Source organism: Castanea sativa, chromosome 7, assembly GCF_040712315.1.
Source record: "Castanea sativa cultivar Marrone di Chiusa Pesio chromosome 7, ASM4071231v1".
In the NCBI taxonomy this organism is placed as follows: domain Eukaryota; kingdom Viridiplantae; phylum Streptophyta; class Magnoliopsida; order Fagales; family Fagaceae; genus Castanea; species Castanea sativa.
In genome coordinates, this window is record NC_134019.1 from 19,085,029 (window position 1) to 19,107,441 (window position 22,413).

The window sequence follows — 22,413 nt, forward strand, 5'->3', positions numbered from 1 at the left end:
CTTCCTTGATTAACTCCTTGAGCTGGTCAAAAGAGATAGACCCATCTGCAGAGAGTTTGAGATCCTTTGTTGAACTCTTGGGTTTGTCATTATGAGTTTTTTTTTACTTAAAACTTTCATCTTCATGATTCATTCCAGATGTATTCCCCATATTATCCATTAGGAGAGTTATTTGAGTGCCTCTTAATGCTTCCCTTTCTTTCATAATCTTCATTAGCTTTTCAAAAGTTTGGGCTATTATCGAGACTTGTTCCTCTAGAGATGTTGTGTTAGTCATCATGACTGGCATGGAAAATGAACTTACAAAGTGAGGGGAGTCTCAAAGTTTGGAAGTAGGAATATTTTTTGAAAAAGAGAACTTAGAGTTGTTAAGTGATTCATTCTCTTCTTCAACAGTTGGAGCTTTTCAGATCGATTCTAGTGACAAAGCTAGTTGAGACAACATTTCTTTGATGAGGCTAGCAACATCTTTTCTTTCCCCCTAAGTAGATGAGGCTATTTGTGACTTTTGGGTTTCAGAAGTGTTGAAAACAAGCAAGGGCTTTTTCCTTCCCCTTGTCATGTGACTAGTATATGGAGTCTCAAAACTTGTTGAAGAGTTTGAATCAAGTGTAGGATCAACTTCACATGTTTCAAAAAGAGGATTGTTGATTTGAGTCTTCTTTAAAGCCATAGGACTTCAAAAGATGTGACAAGTTGGTGAAGAAGAGATGAGAGGTAGAGATGGTCCCATTAGGCGTGTTAGAAATTTGTAAACACAAAATTTCTCAGTTGTAGAAAATCAAAAAATTGAAAAGAAATATGGTTTGCAAATATAAATTTGTATTTGTTGGGTTAAAATGAATTTAGCCATTGCAAATTAATTAATTACCCAAGTTAATCAATTAGGTTCTATTACATGTAATAACATGGTAGCATAAACAAATCACCAACTATACTAAATTCAACCGAAAATAAATTTGACACGGGTGATTTGTTTACGAATGGGGAAAACTACCGAGGCAAAACCCCACTGGGTGATTTTAAGGTCACCACTCCCAAGAATCCACTATTATCAATCACAAGCAGTTCCAAGTGTAAGGAATATTACCAGACCCTTTAGCCTATCTCAAAATACCAACCTACAGTTGAACCCTTATCCCAATACCCAATTTGACTTGTATTGTAGCGGCAATCTTTCCGTTCAATGCATGAATCCCAGTACATGACTAACCAATGGTGCACGGATCCTAGTACGTGACTAATTCTAGCAACTTGAAAAAGGTTGTTGGCTACAAAGTTCTTCAGTTCATCAATAATAAAGATCAAGAAGCTCCTTCGTCACAAAACCTTTGGCGTAAATATGCAATTGCTTCTTCAGAGAGAATAATGAACTAGGCACTTTCTGCATGTATTCTCTTATGTAACGGCCTTTAAAATAAGCCTATATATGTCTAGGGTTGTGAGAAAAGAAACCTTACACAAATACATAAGCTTGGCTCGAAAATCAGATTTGAAAATTCTGATTTCATAAGTCTCGACAAAAATAACTTGTGTCAAGCTTCAACATTAAATCTCGATAGAAAGGATTCTATTGAGACTTCTGTTGAGCTTTAATGAATAGCTCTTCTTCACCTTTTTCTTGGTTAGATCTTCATGGCTTTAACACTTGACTTGAACAATATATTTCTTGAAGTTTTAAAATCATCTTAGATCTACCCAATTGCAAGTAAAGTACATTTTGTCAAAGGATTATCCAATTACATAAAATATGTCCCTAACAATATTGATGAATGATGAGTACAATCTCTATTTCTATTCGTTTACAAAAGAATACCCTTTGATTCTATCTTCATTGAACTTGACTCAAACCAAAAAAATCTTCTTGACTTTAGTTGGAAGATGGACTAAACGGTCTTCACAACAAATCTCCTGCTTTGAGCTTGTTAGAGATATGTTGTCCTTCAAGTTCTTTAAGCCCTTCGAATGTTCTTCAAGTTCTTCAAAGATTCTTTAAGTTTTTCAAAGATTCTTAAGATAGAATTTGTCCAGAGCTTGGGCCTCTTGAAAACTTAGTCTCCAAAATGAGAGGGGATGTCCTCTATTTATAATGGTTTCAAAGGATAAGCTCCATTTTGAATTGATATGCTTGAAAATATGTAGTAGACTTTTGATTGACCCAAATTTTGCTTAGAGATAATTATCTTTATTTATCTATTTTGATAAAGATCATATTTTGATAAAAACAATAATCAATAAAGATAAATAATTATCTCTATTTAATTTATTTATTTTAATGGAGATAATTATCCATCAATTTTGAAATTTTGCCTCCTACACATACGTCTCATATATTTTTCCATAGATATTACAAGATCCACATCCCATAAATTATCTACATTTTTTTTTTTTTTTGGTTTCCCACAGTGTTTCCTCAGAGCTTTCAACCAGAGACTAATCATTGTTCGCAACGGGTGGGCCCGTAACGGGGTAAATCGCTGGCCCAGGGAGTTTTTTCAAAGTACCTATACACATTCCTCATACATCTTACAAATCCATTTTCCCACAAAGTATCTATAAATACTTCTCGTACATATTCAAAATACCATATTTCACAAAGCATACATATTTCTTACTATCTCCATACTTACCAAAATATACCGAACACTCTTCCAAGAGAAAATTATAGTAGGCTTTCTCAATGAAGGCATATAAACATTAAATACTAAAAGCCTTTCTCCAAGAAGGCACAAAGATTTCATTTCAAAGTCCTTCTCAAAGAAGGCATACACTTTTAATTGTAAAAGCCCTCCTTATGAAAAACAAAAATTTATAATATTAAAGCCCTTCTCATGGAAGATAATATCATTCATATTTTACTAAAAACTAAAAAAAAAAAAAAAAATACATGGGGAAAATCATTTAAGTAGACGATAAATAGGATAAACTTAACCAACCTCTAGACACGACTGGACATACTCTCTCTCCCACTAGTTGCATCCATTTTTCCACTTTAATTATGAAGTCGCCGTGAAAGGACCCATAATATCATATTGCACCACTAGACTCATATCATCATGCCGCTAGAATGTTATAAGTCCACTAATGTTATACAGTTAGAGCCACAAACTATTTAAAGAAAAGTCATTATGTCTCTATCTCTAAACTTACATTATTGAGTATGTTTTACTTCATTATCTCTGCATTGCTGGACTTATGTTATTATGCCGCTGGATGTTATCAACTCACTGAAGCTATATGACTAGAGCCACAAACCATATAAAGTGATGATATAGCTAGAACCACAAACCATATCAAAGATAAGTCATTATGTCTTAGTCTATAAACTTATATTATTAAGTACATATTGCTTCATTATTGCTATGCCATTAATTCAAATTACTTTAATATAATCTCATCAATAAATAAATATGACTTCACTAATATTTTACTAATAAACACATGTATTAATAAATTGATCTATCACTGCCGGGTGGACATATCATTTGAACATATATTTTTTGGATATAAATCACCATTGGACATACAATACATGAACTATACCACAGCTGGATATGGACAATTTTGGACTCATCCTATTACCGGACATATATCTATTAATTAATCATTCTCTAATAATGGACATCACTTAATATATATAGTTGTGGTTTTCAAATCATCATTTAATCAAAAATATTTAATTAAGCACATTATTTATTTGAACTATTATCATGATTTTTAAACGTTGGGCTTTATTTAATTTGTAGGCTTAAAAATATACCGAAAGTCATTGGTCAATGTGGCCTAATGTCAAGTTTCAAACTCAAAACCTCAAAACAAATCCAAGTCTAGCAATGTCATCCGTCGAGCAGATGACACGTGGCTATGCATGAAAACGACCTCCGACGACTACCAAATTTTTATGTTATCAGTGATGATATTTTTAATAATTTTTGTAATATTTTATTCCTTATTTATTTTATATCATATTTGTTACACGTTTTTTTTTAAAAAAAATAGTACAATAATTATTAAATATTGATCAATTTTAATAAAATTTCGTATAAGTTCAGAATTTCAAATAATGAGTATACAAAATGGTAAAGAGAGATCAAAGCTACATCCATAGCCAAACCGCAAGGACCGTCACTAGACACATTTATTAGGCCAGCGCCAGAGTTTGTTGAGAATGAACGTCATCCACGTGCATACGTTGAAATAACGTACAAGGATTTTCTGGAATTGCAACAAAGTGGCAAACTTAGTTCAAAATTCCAGTTGAATTTTGAACAAATTAGCAAAGGCTCCTGTGCTCGTTATTGCTTCAACGTAACTGATCTCTGACTTTAGTGTTTGATAATAAAATTCAGGCTAAAATTTACTTCCATTATCAAAAGAGAGATGTTACGTTCATAACATTTTCACAACAAATCATAAGTGATTAGTTGTTATTGGTTTAAATTTGAACCTAACACTAAGATTACTTTCTTGATAATTGTCTCATATCAAGAATTTTTGGGCCCCTTGCCCAAAGGAAAAAAAGAGAAATTTTTTTATTGGTTATATATATATATATATATATATATATGTTTTTTTAATTTCTAGAGCTGCACTTCCCTCTTTCAAAAATTTTGATCTTCTCTCTTTTAATTAGCCTAACCCAACTAGAAATTATCAAACTCAAAAACTTGACAAAAACAAAACTTTAAAATAAAAAATAAAAATTCTAATTTGCCTAATATTAGAGTACTAGCATCAAGTGTTCTAAATGATAAATATTTAGAACATCAAATACCAAAAATACTAATATATGAGACATTTCAAATGCTATATTAAAGTAGCAGAAATAATTTTTGGTTTATTTTGTCTTTATTGGTAGATGATCACATCTTAATGTATTAAGAAATAATGATTTTGTATAATAATCTTGATATTTTGTTAGTATTATATGGATACCTAATTTGATTTTTTTTCTTATGCTTTGGATCCCTAAGCTTGAAATCCTAGGTCTACCACTACTATATGTAAAATTTATGTGGAAAAATGGTGTCTATATTTTACACGTGGTTTATATGGAGTGTGTACAAAGGGATGTGAAATAATAATTTTTCTTATTAATAGAAAATTATTATGAATGTCCTTGTTGTGGAGAGTAAAAGGACCTAAGCAAGCATTTGAGCCTTTGGGCTCCATTAAGGGGCGCCAGTTCGTTCTTGACTAAAGGCCTTTAGGACTGCAAGTCGGCCCTCAGGCCGAGGGTCTGAGGAGTCGTCTGAGGAAGAATCTCTCCTCGGACAGACCCGTAATGACTTGGAGATTTGCCAAAAAGATCAAGACAGAGTTCTGAAAAAACTGTTGGTTAAGAGGGGGATCCCTGTACCCTCTAGACGCATTAGTGTTAGAGAAATATCTCAGAAAAAGGCTGCTACCTCCACATTAAAGATCCTGCACCTACTTCCTTGGCCGCATTAATGGGGAAGTGACCCCTGAACAATATAACTAAACCTCCTGGCTATTATAAAAAGATTTGAATAAGGTGGTAGAAGGGGGGATATAAGATTTGTGTGACACGTGAACGAAGAAAAAAGAAGAAGTATTTAAGAAGAGTAGGGAGCAAAGAAAAAGGGATCGGTCAGTTAAGCTAAACAAGGACTAAGAACTGTAATCTTTAAAGAAGAAAGAGAAATAATACAGAAATTATCTTCGGCTTACGTCCGAGGAGGTTCCTTTGTCATAATCATTTATTATTTGCAAATACTGTAACACTTTAGCCTGTTTATCAAGTTTCCAACACCCTAAACTAGATTTCAAATCCACACTCTACAAATTTTATTGTTTAAGGCTCATTGGGCCTGAGCCCACATTTGTCTTTGGGTCCAGATGCAATTGTGCGCTTACACTTGTATTTGTAACTGTCTCCATAATCTACAAGGGATCAATATCCTCTAGAATACCTTAAAAATTTAGGCTAAAATGTAAAACCCACCTTCTAGATTTTTTCAAAATTCATTTTAGTATTCTAACTTTACTTTAGTTTATTTCAGTCCTCTTAATTAGTTTCAAATTTATTCAATTAATGTCTTTCTGTCAACTTTTATTAATTTTTTTTTAAAAAAAAATGAAAAATATTTTTTATCATTAATCGCATTATTTTAATTTAAAAAATTTTGAAGAAAATTTATTAATCACAATATATAACAAAAGTTGATGAAAAATCCTTAATTGAATAAACTTGAAAGTTAGACTACTGAAATGAATGAAAACAAATTTAGAAAACTTAAATAAATTTTAGTGAAATCTAATATTTATTTTTAAGTTATTTAGATTTAAAAAATTCATTTAAAATTTATTTTAATTTTATTTTCTCTATATCTTCTTTCTCACTTCCATCTCTCTTTCTCTCTCTCTCTCTTCCTTAAACCTATTCCATGTTGTGGCTCCACCCCATCCTTCATTTGAATTCATAACCCAATGCAAAGATTCCAAAAAAATCCATCTAAGAAATCTCACATTTTGTCATTCAGACCCCTCTCTCTGTCTCCTTGATCGCTAAGAAAAAAAAACTTACAGGTTCAAAGCACTAAACTTCAACATTTCATGCGAATTAATGAAGACGATCAGGAAGGTTGTAACTTATATGATTGATATTATTTTATTAGTAAATGAATGAAAAAGGAAATTTTTTCAAAAAAAAAAAAAACAAGGTTTTTGTTGGCTTGCTCGAGACGGGAATGAGTGAAATATAGGCATGTATGCGAGAGTAGGAGTTAGCGTAGAGGCTTGTATGAAAATAAATTACAAGAAAGTACACAATATACATACACAACGTTATAGCTTATATAGCAAGAAGTGGTATCAACACCATTATTCACACTAGTCTAGTAAGGTAAGACGAGAGACCTATATAAACAATGGATAGACCCAAACAATTATATCTTTAATATGTAGTTTTGTTCATCATAATGTATCAACTTAAAAAGGGTAAATGGTAAAAAATAGGGTATACATATGAATACCATAATTCTAATATGATATGTTGGGCCCAAATGTGGATGGTAGTCCTGTTAGGATGGTGATCACAGCGTAAAGTAGTATGTCTGCAGAGTGAATAATTTATCTTGAAACAAATTAGAGTATATATATTATCGCAGATATAGGATTCAAAATTTCACTCTAGCGAGTTAGGGATGCATGCCAGGCAAGTTTCAAGCTGAATAGACAATTTTAAAGTTTAGTTAAGGCAAAGAGTTTTGCACCAAACTCGCTAGAAATTCGGTTGGGCAAGTTTAAGAACTTGAGAGAAATTAGTTGCTTTAATCCTCCCATGTTCTTATCTAATTACCCCTCTTTGTATCTCATAAAAATCTGTGACTGCACACCTTAATTAGAAGTGGAGAGTGGGAGAGTTATCCATTTTATTAGAGTGAAACTCATTGTAGCCTCCATACCTTCACCCTCCAAATTGGCTTATCTATTGAGAGGAGATTCAAGCCAAACTCCTTGATACCCTTAAGTCGTCATGGATTGAAGCTTTGTGCTAGAAAACACACGAGGCAGGAGCAATCCAAAGAAACCTTCAAGAGGCCTTGAAGCATTCAAGAACTTGAATTTGTGGTTGGCATCTCAACTTGAGGAATCGGAAGCTTGTGAAGAGAATGGGTTGGTGTAACTAGTTGCTAGTAGGAGCTAGTACTTGGATACACTTAAACCTACTTAGAATTCGGAGGGTTTGTAGGTATGTTAGTCTAAACTAGTGTTTTTCAAAATATGCAGAAATTACCTTTATCATGTCCCGTTTACTAAATGGTTGACACGTCTATTTGACTGGTTTGGTTGCAATTTTTACAGTGAACTTTCAATGGAGTATTGCAAAAGAACCTGAGGAGTAGCAAGGGAATTACTTAAAGCAATATCAGAGAGCTAGGGTTGGAACGTTGCTATATTGAGAAGGCCATGGATTTAGATAAAAAGTTTACCAGTGTTCGTTGGAAACTTATACCCAAACTGTCCACAGCTAGAGCTTGCAATGGGTATGCCACCTCATTCTGATCATGGCCTCTCGTCTCTTCTCACACAGAATGGAATTGGCAACTTCCAACTACAACACAATGGGATGTGAATCAATATCAATGCCATGCCAAACTCCTTTCTAGTCAACATTGCCGATCAACTTGAGGTGCTAGCCTTCTCAATTCCCTTCACTCTTTTATTATGCAATTTTTTTCGCATTCTATGATCATCACTCTCTTCATTTTTATGTTTGATTGCTAACTAGTCTTTTAAGTGAAAGGATGCTTATACGATTTGGGTTTCGCAGGAACTTAGGCTCACTTCCAAAATTTACATTAAGCTGATACAAATTTAAATTGGCCTCATAGCTTTAGTGTTATTTTATGATTTTTTTTTTTTTTTTTTGGGGGGCTTTTTGCATTTTGGCACTATGTTTAGATTGCATATTGTTGAAATATTCCAAAGAAGAAAAAAGAGAGCAAAACACTTTTTAATTTTTTTTAACTATTAAAATAGGGGAAACTATAACTAAACAACCCCTAAAACCACTGTAGATTGTTCAAGTAATTTATATTGAAAATTCATCGCAAAATAGTGATTTTCGAAGGAATTTTGTTAGTCTATGACCTACAGCTTAGGTATCCTTTGATGAAGAACACATATTTTTAAAAGACAAGACTAAGAACCCTTTCAATTTAATGTTAATTTTTTATTTATACTCCTCCCAACAAAGATTATCATCTATTTATATATATCTAAAAGTTGAAGTGTGGTAGCTAGTTATTGTTATTATGCTCCAGTTGAGCCATATTATCTCCATGTCACAAAGTTTTTTTTTTTTTTTTTTTTTGGATTTTCACTTCACACATTCTCTTTAATCAATCTCATTCTCTCTCTCACTTTCTCAACAAACAAATAGCTAATATTTATACTATTAATGAATTTCCTATTGAATCCAAATTGCCTTAAATTCAGCAATCAATCCTTCTCTCTCTCTCTCTCTCTCTCTCTCTCTCTCTCTCTCTCTCTCTAAATTCTTATCTCCTTATCAAACAAACAACTTCTCTCCCCATCAAAACATTCAATTGCCTCATTTGGATTTAAAACCCACATCTTTAGTTTTTTATATATAGATTTTGAATTGCTTTCTTTCCACACTAGAAGTCACCAAATTACAACTAGAATTGGAAAGTCCATTCGAGGTTAGTTTTTCATTTTCTTCCCTTGAACTTCTATACTTTTCTATTGCAATTTTTATGGTTTGTACTAGATTTTATTTTCCGTGGTTGTAAATACCATATTTCTTTTTTTGTTTTTCAATTTTCAATTGATAGTCTATTTCTTTGTATTCATGTTTACAATTTTTCTTTACACATAATTGCGTTTTACCCATTAAAATTGTTTATGTCTAAAGAATTGGAATGTGTTTTATTCATTTAATACATGATCATTTGTCTCCCATTTGTTTATTTTATTTTCTAAATGACTTTGTAATTTTTTAAATTAAATACTACATAAATTCCTGCTAATTTTCTTTTAATCTCATCTAAATCTATGTTAATTTTTAACTTCTTAGGATAATTTGTAAGAGGAAACAAAATATTATGATTGATAGGTATGGACCATATGGTGTTCCTCTTTTTCTTTGTATTTGGTATTATCACTTAGCTTTATATGGTTATTTTCATCAATTTTTCAACAAATTATGATCTAAAGGTTTGTACTGGATTTTTTTTTTCGGGGTTGTAAATACCATGTTTCTTTTGTCTTTTTCTTTTTTTAATTTTCAATTATAGCCTATTCCTTTGTATTGATGTTTACAATTTTTCTTTACATAATCGTGTTTTACCCATTAAAATTTGGACAAAGTTTAGTTATAAAAATAGTTGTAGTCTAAGGTTATAATCTTACTCAAATTTTTTTTTTATTGAAGACAAATTTTGACAAATTTCCCATTGGATTACATCTTCTTCTTATATCCTCCATGCTTGCAAAATTTCTAGAAAATTAAAGATCAATAGCTATGTTATCAATAAATTGTTTAAAATGCAAGTTTTGTAGTTTAAAATTATGCATAAAATATAAGCTTATAGATCATATAGTAAATAATATCCGATTGACACAAAATTTGACATGTGTATTAAGAGCATAAAGAATATGAAATTCGACGGTTAGATTTTCAAAATATGTTGTAATACTTATTTTATTAAGTAACATTGTAGACTTAGGATACAACTAATTTTATAGTTAAATTTTGTCCTTAAAATATTTTGTGTCTAAATAATTGGAATGTATTTTTATTGATTTAGTACATGATCATTTGCCTCCCATTTGTTTATTTGATTCTCTGAATGGCTTTGAAATTTTTAAAATTAAATACGACATAAATTCCTACTAATTTTCTTTTAATCTTATCTAAATCTATGATAATTTCTAATGTCTTAGGAAAACTTGGAAGAGAAAACAAAATATTCTAATTGATAGGTATGGACTGTATGGTGTTCATCTTTTTCCTTGGTTTTGAGATTATAACTATGCTTTATATGGTTATTTTCATTAATTTTTCGACAAAGTATGATGTAAATTACATTATGGTAAGTCAGATATACTATTTTTTTTTAATAAAAAAAATCTAATCTCTAATTCTTACTATATATCTTCTCACAAAAAGAAATTCATACAATTTATCATTTTTAAGGAAATAACTTTGGTACGCATACATGTTGAACTATTGCATCCATTTTATGACTATGGACATGCATGCAGTATTACTTTATGTTTTCCATGGTAATATTAATGTCCATTACTTTGGAATTAAAAAATTCTCTCAATTGAAGCATATACCTTGATATGGTCTTATTCTTAGGAAATTCTAAAAATTAATTCAAATCATGCTAAGCAATAGATATTATATATATATATATATATATATATATATATATATATATATATATATATATATATATATTTCTATTCCAACACGAATATAATAATTTTGTACAGTCCAACATGAATTAAATCATATTGCTTTAGTTAGGTTAAATAAACTCATCTAATTCTCAAGAGGAAAAAAAAAAAAAAAAAAAACCCTTAACCAACTTATATCTTATATCTTAATCAGAGTTCAATTTGGTTATGATAGGTTGTACTTCAATCCATCATACTCCTTAAATATACAAAACTGTGATAGAAATGACATGAGAAACATAATAGATAAATACAATAGAAAATTAACTAGGCATTTCTTTTGTACTTAAATTTTTTTTTAATTGCATACTATAAATTCTACTAGTATAATAATTCTTAAATAAAATGTACTTAAATATTCACTATTAACTCTTTTAGATACACGATCATTTTTTTTTTACCCTAAAGTAGGTATAATTTTCCTCTTAAATTATTCCTAAGACATATGTGTGTGTGTGTGTGTGTTTAAGTAATATTTTCTCTTTTCTTTTTTCCATCTTTCTTAAAATCCACTCAACCAAACATAGCTTGAGAAGATAAAATAGTCCCCATATTAATTAAATTAACAGTAATTTATCTTAATATTCAGTATAAAACCAATATTTTGACCATTATATACAATATTAATTAGCTATTGTTCTACATTATTCCCTCTACATATATTATAATTTAAAAAAAAATTAAAAAACTTGTTTTGCAAGTTCTATTATCATTTTTTTAGTTAAAAGGCTCCCTACGTACGACCATCAACTCTAGATTTGTTACAGGGCTCACCTACCCTACTATTGCATACCAACTAATTATTCTTTAACTAAAAATAAGTCCAGGTCATAGGTCTCGTTGCTTTGGAAACATTCTTTCACACCTATTTGCATGTTATTTCACACATATATCCACAAATAATGTGAGAATTTTCACATTTTTAAAAGGTCCACCTTTTAAACACTTGCAACTTGCAACTTGCAACTTGCATGTGGATATTTAAAAAACAAATAAATAAATAAATAAAATCTTGTGTTATACACTTATACGCATGTTTTTACAACTGAAACAGTTAATAAAAATAATCTTAATATTCAGTAATTTATCTTAATATTCAGTATAAAACCAATATTTATCTTAATTAACAGTAATTTATCTTAATATTCAGTATAAAACCAATATTTTGACCATTATATACAATATTAATTAGCTATTGTTCTACATTATTCCCTCTACATATATTATAATTTAAAAAAAATTAAAAAACTTATTTTGCAAGTTCTATTATCATTTTTTTAGTTAAAAGGCTCCCTACGTACGACCATCAACTCTAGATTTGTTACAGGGCTCACCTACCCTACTATTGCATACCAACTAATTATTCTTTAACTAAAAATAAGTCCAGGTCATAGGTCTCGTTGCTTTGGAAACATTCTTTCACACCTATTTGCATGTTATTTCACACATATATCCACAAATAATGTGAGAATTTTCACATTTTTAAAAGGTACACCTTTTAAACACTTGCAACTTGCAACTTGCATGTGGATATTTAAAAAACAAATAAATAAATAAATAAAATCTTGTGTTATACACTTATACACATGTTTTTACACTGAAACAGTTAATAAAAATAATCCTGTGTAACATAGTACGTATATGAGTGATAATCAAAATCGGAAGTCCACTATGACTGCTATCTCTTCTCCCATCATTCTTCCGACGTTTGTGTTGTCTTTCCTTGACAAACCACAACCCTTTGTGTTATTTTTCGACAAACCCCAACAATTTGTGTTGCCTTTCCTTGACTAACCCCAACAAGTCAACAACGTACTACAACAATTGATGACTGCTGCCTTCTTTCAACTTTAGTAGGCCCTCCTACTTATATTTAACATATTATTTAATATATATTAAAAAATATGCTATACAGTTATTATTTTTTTGTTATATATAGCTTATCAGTAACATAAGGCTACTCAGCTGCTCTCTCTGTCTCTTGGGTTCTCCTCGTTTCTAATTATCCATGGCTTCAACAATTCCACTTGATACCTTGAAGGCATCAACTTTTCATTCACCTAAGATGAAAAGCGTCAAAGCACTAGCTGAATCAGCTAGCCTCTCCTCCGTCCCTTCGATTTACTCCTTCACCCATAATCCCCATGATGAACCAATAATATCCGATGATGTAGAAGATTCAGTCCCCATTATCGATGTCTCTCTTCTGGTGTCTGGTACTCCTGAAGAACGGTCCCAAGTCATTTATCAACTCAACAAAGCCTGCTCAGACTGGGGCTGCTTCATGGTATTAAACTTTAGCTTTCTACTAATTAAATTTTTTTATGTGTCGGTAGTGGATGCATGGTACTAGTGGGATTAATTTGATGAGTCTTAATTAGGTGATTAATCATGGTGTGCCTGAGAGCCTCACAAAGGCAATGATAGAGTCGTTTCAAGAATTTTTCAACCTGCCAGAGGAGGTGAAGCAAGAGTTTCATGGAAACCATGTCATGGATCCAATCAGGTGTGGTACAGGCTTTAATCCTTCGATGGATAAAGTAAACTTATGGAGAGATTATCTCAAGTGCTTCACTTATCCTGAATTTCATTCACCGAACAAACCTGCTGGGTTCAGGTACATTTCTTTTCATTTAAGATTTAACCTAGCTCCTAAATCATATCATATATATTATGAATAAAAATCCAGCTCTAAAGTACGTACTTAAATTTCTCCACCAAATTAACGATTGCCTGAAAAACAAGTCTTGGTCATAAGTCTCATTGCTTTGGGAACTTTCTCTGCATGCGCTCTCCAGGTCTTACCTTTTAAGAGCATCCAAACTTGAAGTCATAACTCTACAAAAAACTACTTTATCTATTTTACCTTTTTATTTTATAAAATACTTAATATCACATAATAAAATAATATATCTATTACAATAAAAATAATATATTCACTACAATTAATAAACAACAACCACTACAATAAATAATCTTGCTTACTTAGTGTGAACACGTGAATAAAAGTAACTGGCAATGTGAGTTACGATGCATAGTCAAAAATAGTTGTGCCCATTAGCTGTGAAGCCAAATTATTTGGTTTTAACTCCACCAATATATCCATATTTTTGTGTTTGGTGGTACTAAAAATATTAATATAACTTTTTAACACCACTAATACTAATGCTCTAACACCAATAAATGGATATATATATATATATAAATAAAAGGGACTTTTATTGGTTTTTCTACTTATGTAAACTTACATGCAAGTCATTTGACACACAAAAATGTATAATATTTGCAAATGTAAATAATATTGTACATTTTTTATACTCTTTTTTATGCATTTACAATGTAAATTTACATTGTTAATATAATGTAACTAATAATTTTTTCATAAAAATGAATTGTAAAATAGTAAATCTGTGAAAATCAAAACCCAATCCACTTTGAGTGATTCTCTTTTCCCTTCATTCTTCTGTCCTTCTGGTTGTCTTTCCTTCCTCTAATAATCTCACCACCCCAAATATTGACTAACCACAACAAGGTAACAACGTACTCCAACCACTACTGCTTTCTTTCAACTTTTGTAGGCCCTTATTAGATTAAACTGGGTTATTATTTTATAACTCTTATTAGGTCATAGAATAAATTTAGGTTTGATTACATGATTACAAGTTTAATCCTTAAATTTTCCTAGCAAATGGTCCTTATTCTCTAAAATGTTTCCTTTTAGTCCTTAAATTTAAGTTTATATCAAAAAGATCCCTAACAATTTGAAAGTGTATGATTAAAAGTTTGTGTCATGAAGCCAAACTAACGTGTAATTAAACCAAAACATTAACATACTTTCTAACCTCATTTTCATATTTCTTTCAGTACAAATAAAAGAACAAAAAAACAAAAAACACACAATAAATGAATGTTGCATAATATAGAAATCCATAAGTTTATAGTTTGATAATAAATTATAACAATCAACTAATTCTACAAAAATATGGAAAGAAATTGTGTATACATGAAACATAAAATAAAGTTAGATCATCTATAAACTAAATGTGCTTTTGGATTATCTTTTTTTTTAAGCTTATTAATCTGTTTATTTCATGAAAGTTGTTAAACTTATAGTTGTACTTTAAAAATAAATTGTGGCTTTTAAAAAGTTGTACATATTCTAACAAGGTAAATATTAGAGAGGAAAAAAAACTAATTCAAATTCATACAATATATATATACACACACACACACATACACACATATATAATGGCGGAGCCAAAATTTCAATTTAGGGAGAACAAAATTAAAAAACACGATTGAAAGTAAAATTAATCTAAATATTATTGATCGATGTTAATAACAAAATAGATAAACAATTATATGCTATTAATGTAATTGTCGTACAAAATCTAATATAATATAAACTCTAATTTATTTTTTCATACAAGGTCCTAAATATATTTTTTTTTATTATGATTATGTGAGAATACCTCGTTCAAAGAACAAATTCACCTAAGAAAAGCACTCCGAGAAAAAAAAGTTCCAGTGCTTGAACATATGGCTAGGAAAAAAAAGTATGGGTGTTAAGTAGGACCCACAAAACTTTGATCTGTTTGGAAAAACACAAAATAATGGTATGAATATTTGAACCTAATATTGCTTTCTTCTTGTGTGGAACATTTGTGTCAAGGTCAAAGTGCTTGATTATGTAATACTTGTGTTGCCATTCTGGATTTTTATGGGGAGGCCAGGAGAGGTACTTGCCCCCTTTGCCTCCGCCCTATATATACATATAAAAGAATAAAATATGACAAGTAAGCTAAATAAAATAAATAAATAATTAAGATGTAAATTTACAGGATGTAAATTTACGAAGATCGTATGAAAAACGACTCAATGTAGTAGTAGATCCAATTTGAGAATTGCTACTCAAGTTGACGAGTAATGTCATTACTATTTACATTTACAATATAAAAACTGAAAATGAGTCTATAAAAATTAAATTTAAAATTTTATAATAAAGCTTAATGAGCAAGTGTTGGGTATAGGTTCAACCCAACCGGGTTGGGTCAAAATCAAATACAAGTCAGAACTTGTCGAACTAAATCAAACACAGGTCAAAACCCAGACCCTTTTTTTTTTGGTTTAGGTTTGGGCAAGTTATGTGGTACAAGTCCAATTAATACTGCCAAGCCTAGAAACACATCAAGAAGATGAAAAAAATAATAATAATAAGAATGGTTTTTCGTTTGGTATGTGCAACTGGATTTGAACGGCAGTTAGACTAGTGACGTAATATATACATAAATAAGTATTAATTATTTAGTAATATAAATAAATAAAATAAATTGACATTATTTCTCTTTTTTTTTTTTTCTATTTTATTTTGGAATATTTCAAAATCTTATCATTTTCATATTTATTAAAAAAATAATTTATATTGGTCTTAATATCTAAGCAAATTTATACAATACTTCATGAACTAAAATGAATATAGTAAAAAGAATTAAGTATCTAAAAAATCAGCATACAGATTAGTAATCACAACAATAAGCAAGGTATTAATTCCATTTGTTAAAATAAAATTTTTTTAAAAGTCAACTTGAATACTAATTTAAATTTTAAAATTTTTTAAAAAGTCAAAAAGAGTGGGACTACAGTAACTATAGAACCACTGAAAATCACAATCTCGCAATTAATTTTCAGGACTTCACAACACAAAATATAAGAGTATGTAATTTTTTCAGTGCTCTCTGACTCAAGTTTGTAACTTCCGAACTTCTACAACCAAGAACACTAGCATTAAATGAGCTAAATGTTAAATTTTTAGCATTTAGTACATCAAACACCAAGATCCATGTTCTATGATTTTTGCCAAATCCCAATTTTTTTTTTACAACATGCTATAATATCCTGTAACATGTTGAAAAAAAAAACTTTTTTTATTCCACTCTTCTCTCTCCTCTCTCTCATGTCAAGCACTCTTCTCTCTCTTTTCCCTCATTTTTGTCTTCTCTCTCAGCCATCACATTTATATTACTTTCGTATGTATTTACATTAATTTAATAAGTTGTGTGTTAAATTAATAGGTGTGATGTGGAGTGTACTATTAAATGGTGTATTAAAATAGATAAAATAAGTTTTTGATTTGTAAAAATAACTTTTAGAACATCTTATACAAATACTCTAATGCTTTGTTTTAGAGATTGAACTTCTAATCATGAACCCAAGACAATAAGGTTTCCCCATATGAACAAAGGGGCCCAGTGTATTAATTCTGATGATAAAATTCTTATGCAATTAAAGCTTTCAATATATCAAGAATCATGTCATGGGCCATATGGAATTCATAATGAATGGTTTATTTACGTTTTTGTTGACACAGTGAGATTGCATTGGAGTTCAGCAAAAAAATTCGGGACATAGTAACAATATTACTAAAAGCTATATCAAAGAGCTTGGGTCTGGAAGAGAGCTACATAGACAAGGCCACCAATATCGAGTCGGGTTTACAAATTCTTGCTGCTAACTATTATCCAGCTTGTCCAGAGCCAGATAGAGCAATTGGCATCCCCTCTCACACGGACCATGGTCTGTTAACCCTTTTGGCGGATAATGGAATCTCTGGACTTCAAATACTTCATAAAGAAAAATGGATCAATGTCAATCTCCTACCCAATGCACTCTTTGTTCACATTGCTGATCACTTGGAGGTACATTCTATCTTGCATCTTGAACTCCATTTTTATTATTGTCACCATGTATTATTCATCTCCACATTATCTTTCTCACTTTCGTTTTTTTTTTTGGTTAAGCAACTATGCCAACTAAAGTAAACTAGAAAGGTCGGTCTGATACAATTTTGGGTTTAAGGTGATAAAACATTTGTCATTAAAATAAATTTTTGTTATATTTTTTTTATTGCTAATAAAAAATTTAACAATAAAATCAATCACGCAATGGCCTTCACGTTAATAAGTGAAGATGGATTCACTTATAATCAAATTAATAAAAGAGTTTTTCAAATCAATTTTATATAAGTCCATTATATATACACACAAAAAAAAATGAAATAAACTTGTGAGTAAATTATATTTTTGATCCATATAAAATTTAGGATAAATTCAATTTTGGTTATGTGGGTAAATTATATGGGGTGACTTAACATTCCATTAGTCACATAAGCAAAAAAATAAATGGAGACACAAAATTATTCATATTTTATAATTTCAAGGACTAATTAAAACCCTTTAAATTTGAAGGGAAAAAAAAATTCAAACCTACACCAAATTTCATAAAGAAAGGTATAAATTACCCTAAACTTATTTATGTTAAATGTGACACGTGCAAATGAGTTTGAGGGAAGAGAGAATAATAGTGCTTTCTTGGTGATTTGTTAACATATTTTGGTTTTAGAAATGGAGAGAAATTGTGTTTAAGTGGTTTATGGTGACCCGTTGCAAGAGTAACTTTGAGAGAGAGAGAGAGAGAGTTTATATGGTTTTCTACGATGTGGGACAGAAAGCAATTGTCTAAATACCCAAAAGGAAGATTCAGCCCAATTAAGTAACCCAGTTCATGGAACAAGGTACTAGAAAAAAAAAAAAAAGGGGGGGCGGGGGGGGGGGGGGGTTGTTGATGGAACAAGGTACGTACCAAACGTACATATTGATATTAGGGTTGACCTTTTCTTCATAATTAAAACAAAATTATGGAGATTAATTTCATAATTGCCTAAATGGCCAAAATGAAGAACTAACCCTACAAAGATAACAAAATTAAAAAGAGGGTAGGTAATTGTAACAATGAAGCAGATACACAAATGTGGGTTGATTTTATTTCTTTTTTCCTTATGTGTATGTGTGTTTAATTATATAAATTTTTATTTAATTACCATTGTCTTTAATTACTTCACTTATCATTCTTTTTGCATTCAAGCTTAATGAATATTTAACTAAATGAATAATTTTATGAATTAATCAAAATTTTCTGAACATAATGTTTCCCTGCAAGATTTTGAGCAACGGCAAGTGCAAGAGTATTGAACACCGGGCACTTGTAAATGACAAAGCTACAAGGATGTCCCTAGCTTTGCCACATGGACCATCACTGGACACGGTTATTAGGCCAGCACCAGAGTTAGTTGACAATGAAAGTCATCGACCTGCATATGTTGAAATGACGTATAGGGAATTTTTGGAATTGCAGCAAACTGGCAGGCTGAGATCTAAATTTGGATAGTCAACAAAGCAAAATAGTCTGAGCTATTTGATTGGTTTACAAAGCCAATTTCTCAATTTAGTGTTTGATAATAATAATAATAATAAATAAACTGCCATGTTGTTCTCTTTTTTTTTTCTTTTGAATAAGGCTGAGCTAGTTGCTCTCGTGTTTGTTGAATTTAATATTTGGTAATAAATGTTGTTGCAATATATTCTACATTTACTATATAATAAATTTCATATTTACACATACATTCCTTTTTTCTTTCTTTTGAAACTTTCATACATGTTCTTTTTAGAAATAATTACAATATACTGCTAATCCCGCAATTCAAACAATTTCCTCCTTAAATCTCTAAACACTTTGTGCATGAGAAAGTGTCAATTCAACTGCAAAACCTTTGACTTGAAACCTCTATACATACTTCTTATTAATGTATTTATTTATGATACTTGATATTAGCCTCTCTTTTTTCCAACAATATAGATACTACAAATTTTACTACATTATTTTTATAAACTTTTTGTTAGCTTTTAACTACAAGAAAACAGTCTATTGGCAAGGGTCAAAATCCCTTTACAAAATGTCATATGTCATCACAAAAAGTTATTAGTGAGGGTATATAACCACAAAGATCATCCTATTTGCTCTTATTGCAAAAAAGGATTTTGCAACTATACCATTGCTAATAGTTAATTTATAAGGGCATTTCACAATCTTTACTAAACAAATCTACCATCACAAATATATTACCAAACTACAAGAAAAGTCGACGAATTATTTTTACCAAGAGGATGCAGTTATCGTGAACAACTATTTGTGAGGGCCTTTATGATCTTGCAATTAGTTTTTTTGCAAATTTTAAATTGAGGACTTAATTTTTCGTAACAAATAATGGCATTCTTGAAATCATTTGGCCCAAGAAAATCATTATTGGCAACTTATTAGGAACAATAGTGACAACATTAAGTTGTCACATAAAAACTTTTTGTAAGGGGTTAAGTGACGCGCTATTTTTCAGATTGTAAGAGACGTTGTTATCACTATAAAGTTATTTACAACCAAATTTTTATATCAATGGTGATGATATTTTAAATAATTTTTAATATATTTTATTCTTTATTTATTTTATATCATATTTGTTATATCTTTTATTATAAAACAATTGAGCTATTATGATAGTACAATAGTTATTAAATATTGATGCATCAAAAGATGAAATCTCATATAAGGTCATAATTTCAAATATTGAGTATACAAAATGGTAAAGAGAGAGCAAGATGTCCATAGCCATGCCACATAGACCATCACTAGACACAATTATTAGGCCAGCACCAGAGTTTGTTGACAACAAAAGTCATCCACTTGCATATGTTGAAATAACGTACAAGGATTTTTTGGAATTGCAACAAAGTGGCAAACTTAGTTATAAATTCCAGTTGGATTTGAACAAATTAGCAGAGGAGCCTGTAATCGTTGATTGCTTTAACGTAACTGATCTTCGAATTTAGTTTTTGATAATAAAAGTTCGGCTAAAATTTACTTCCACTCTCAAAAACTCGTTTGAATGTGTACTTTGATAATAATGGTAATTAATAGGATGATAATTGTCTCGTATATATCAAGAATTTTTTCACTCCGTACGTACTAAGTGTAAAATTTACGTGGAAACATAATGCCTGTATTTTACACGTGGTTTATATGAAAAGTGAATAAGGGGGTGTAAAATAATAATTTCTCTTAGTAATGGACATTTAGGCCATGTTTGGATGCTTTTTTTTCATCACCCAATTTTCATTACTCATCACTTTAAAATACACTACCCATTTGGCACCATCACTCACTTGTCATCACTCAATATTTTTCACACTGTTTGTGGGCCCCAGACCTGTCACTCGGTGCAGTTTTTTTTTTTTTCATTTTCCCAATACCCAAATCACCCGAACCCAATAAAAATAAATAAATAAATAAACAGAAACCCGAACCCAGTGAAAGAAGAAAGGGAAAAAAAAAAAAAAGAACTGAAGAGTGAAGACTGAGCCTAGTGAAAAAAAAAAAAAAAAAGACTGAAGAGTGAAGACCGAACCCAATGAAAGAAGAAGGGGAAAAAAAAGAAAAAAAAAAAAGTTAGTTGGTTAAAAGGTGCGGCTGAGTTATGACTAGTAGGTCCCATGTGTTTTTAATTACAAAAATGTCATTGAGTTATGAATTATGGAAACTGAAAACAGCCAAAATGTGTTTTCAGTTTCCATAACTCATAACTCAAAAATTAGAGAATTGAGTGATGGAAACAGAGTTATGGTGCTCCCAAACAGACTTCTCGCTATAGGTCCCACCATTTTTGAGTTATGAGTTATGGAAATTGATGATCCAAACAGCCCCTTATAATGATTGTTCTTGTATTCATAACTATTTCCCTAATCTACAAGGGATCAATATGTCCTCTAGAATTCCAAAAAAAAAACTCTAGGCCAGAATACAAAATTTACCCACTAAGTTTCTTCAAAATTCATTTCTATCTTCTAACTTTGTTTTCATTCATTCCAGTCCTTTAAGTTTCAGATTTATTCAATTAAGGTTGTTACGTTCATATTTTTATGTGATTGGCATATCCTATGACAAAACGTACTTTACTTATATTTGAGTAAATCTAAGTATGTTCAAGATGATCATTATAAGTGGTTGTTTATTCGTTTAGAACCCTTAAAGCAGATTGTTTAACCTAATACATTAACCAAGTGATTAATTAGATTAATTATTTAGATCTAAGTTAAACACAAATAAATCATATCATGCAAAGCAGCAGAAAATAAATAACAACACGATATGATGACCTAAGAAAACCAACGAAACGAACTATTTCAAGGTAAAAATTTGGGGAGGATTTGACCTAGCCATCCTCATGGTAAAGTAAATTCATTATAAGAAAATTGAAGTTTTTACAATTAGATTTAACCCTAAATCTATTGCTATCTCATATAGTAGTTTGTTGACACGACCATATGCAAGCTCTGAATCCACAGATTCCTCTTCTCGGATTTACACGAACACAAGCACCCTTGCTTGTGACTTTGAGATCCCACTCAAAGGTTTCAGATCACCATTAGTAAGGATCTTGATGCAGCAACTATGTTCTACCAACACTTGATTGTAGATCTTGCTCTGATAGATCCTATTATAATTAGAAGGTACAAAACTTCTTAGATCTCACAAAGAGTAACACACAAGTCTTCCAAAAGTTTAAAAAACGTA

At 30.5% G+C, this 22,413-nt stretch overlaps 1 protein-coding gene across 1 annotated transcript; it reads left to right on the plus strand.

The window, feature by feature from the left end:
* The first annotated feature begins 12,888 nt into the window (after positions 1-12,888).
* Positions 12,889-19,410, plus strand: LOC142642660 (2-oxoglutarate-dependent dioxygenase 19-like). Its single transcript, XM_075817056.1, has 4 exons — positions 12,889-13,243; positions 13,338-13,573; positions 17,324-17,651; positions 18,952-19,410. The coding sequence occupies exons 1-4, from the start codon at positions 12,965-12,967 to the stop codon at positions 19,177-19,179; spliced, it is 1,071 nt and encodes a 356-aa protein (XP_075673171.1). The 5' UTR covers positions 12,889-12,964; the 3' UTR covers positions 19,180-19,410.
* The last annotated feature ends 3,003 nt before the right edge of the window (positions 19,411-22,413 follow it).

What these genes read in the sequence shown, in the direction of transcription:
- LOC142642660 (XM_075817056.1), top strand. Translation starts at nt 12,965, where the DNA reads ATGGCTTCAACAATTCCACTTGATACCTTGAAGGCATCAACTTTTCAT. An exon ending in CAGACTGGGGCTGCTTCATG is followed by an intron (nt 13,244 to 13,337) that starts GTATTAAACTTT and finishes AGTCTTAATTAG; the next exon opens with GTGATTAATCATGGTGTGCC. An exon ending in AACAAACCTGCTGGGTTCAG is followed by an intron (nt 13,574 to 17,323) that starts GTACATTTCTTT and finishes TTGTTGACACAG; the next exon opens with TGAGATTGCATTGGAGTTCA.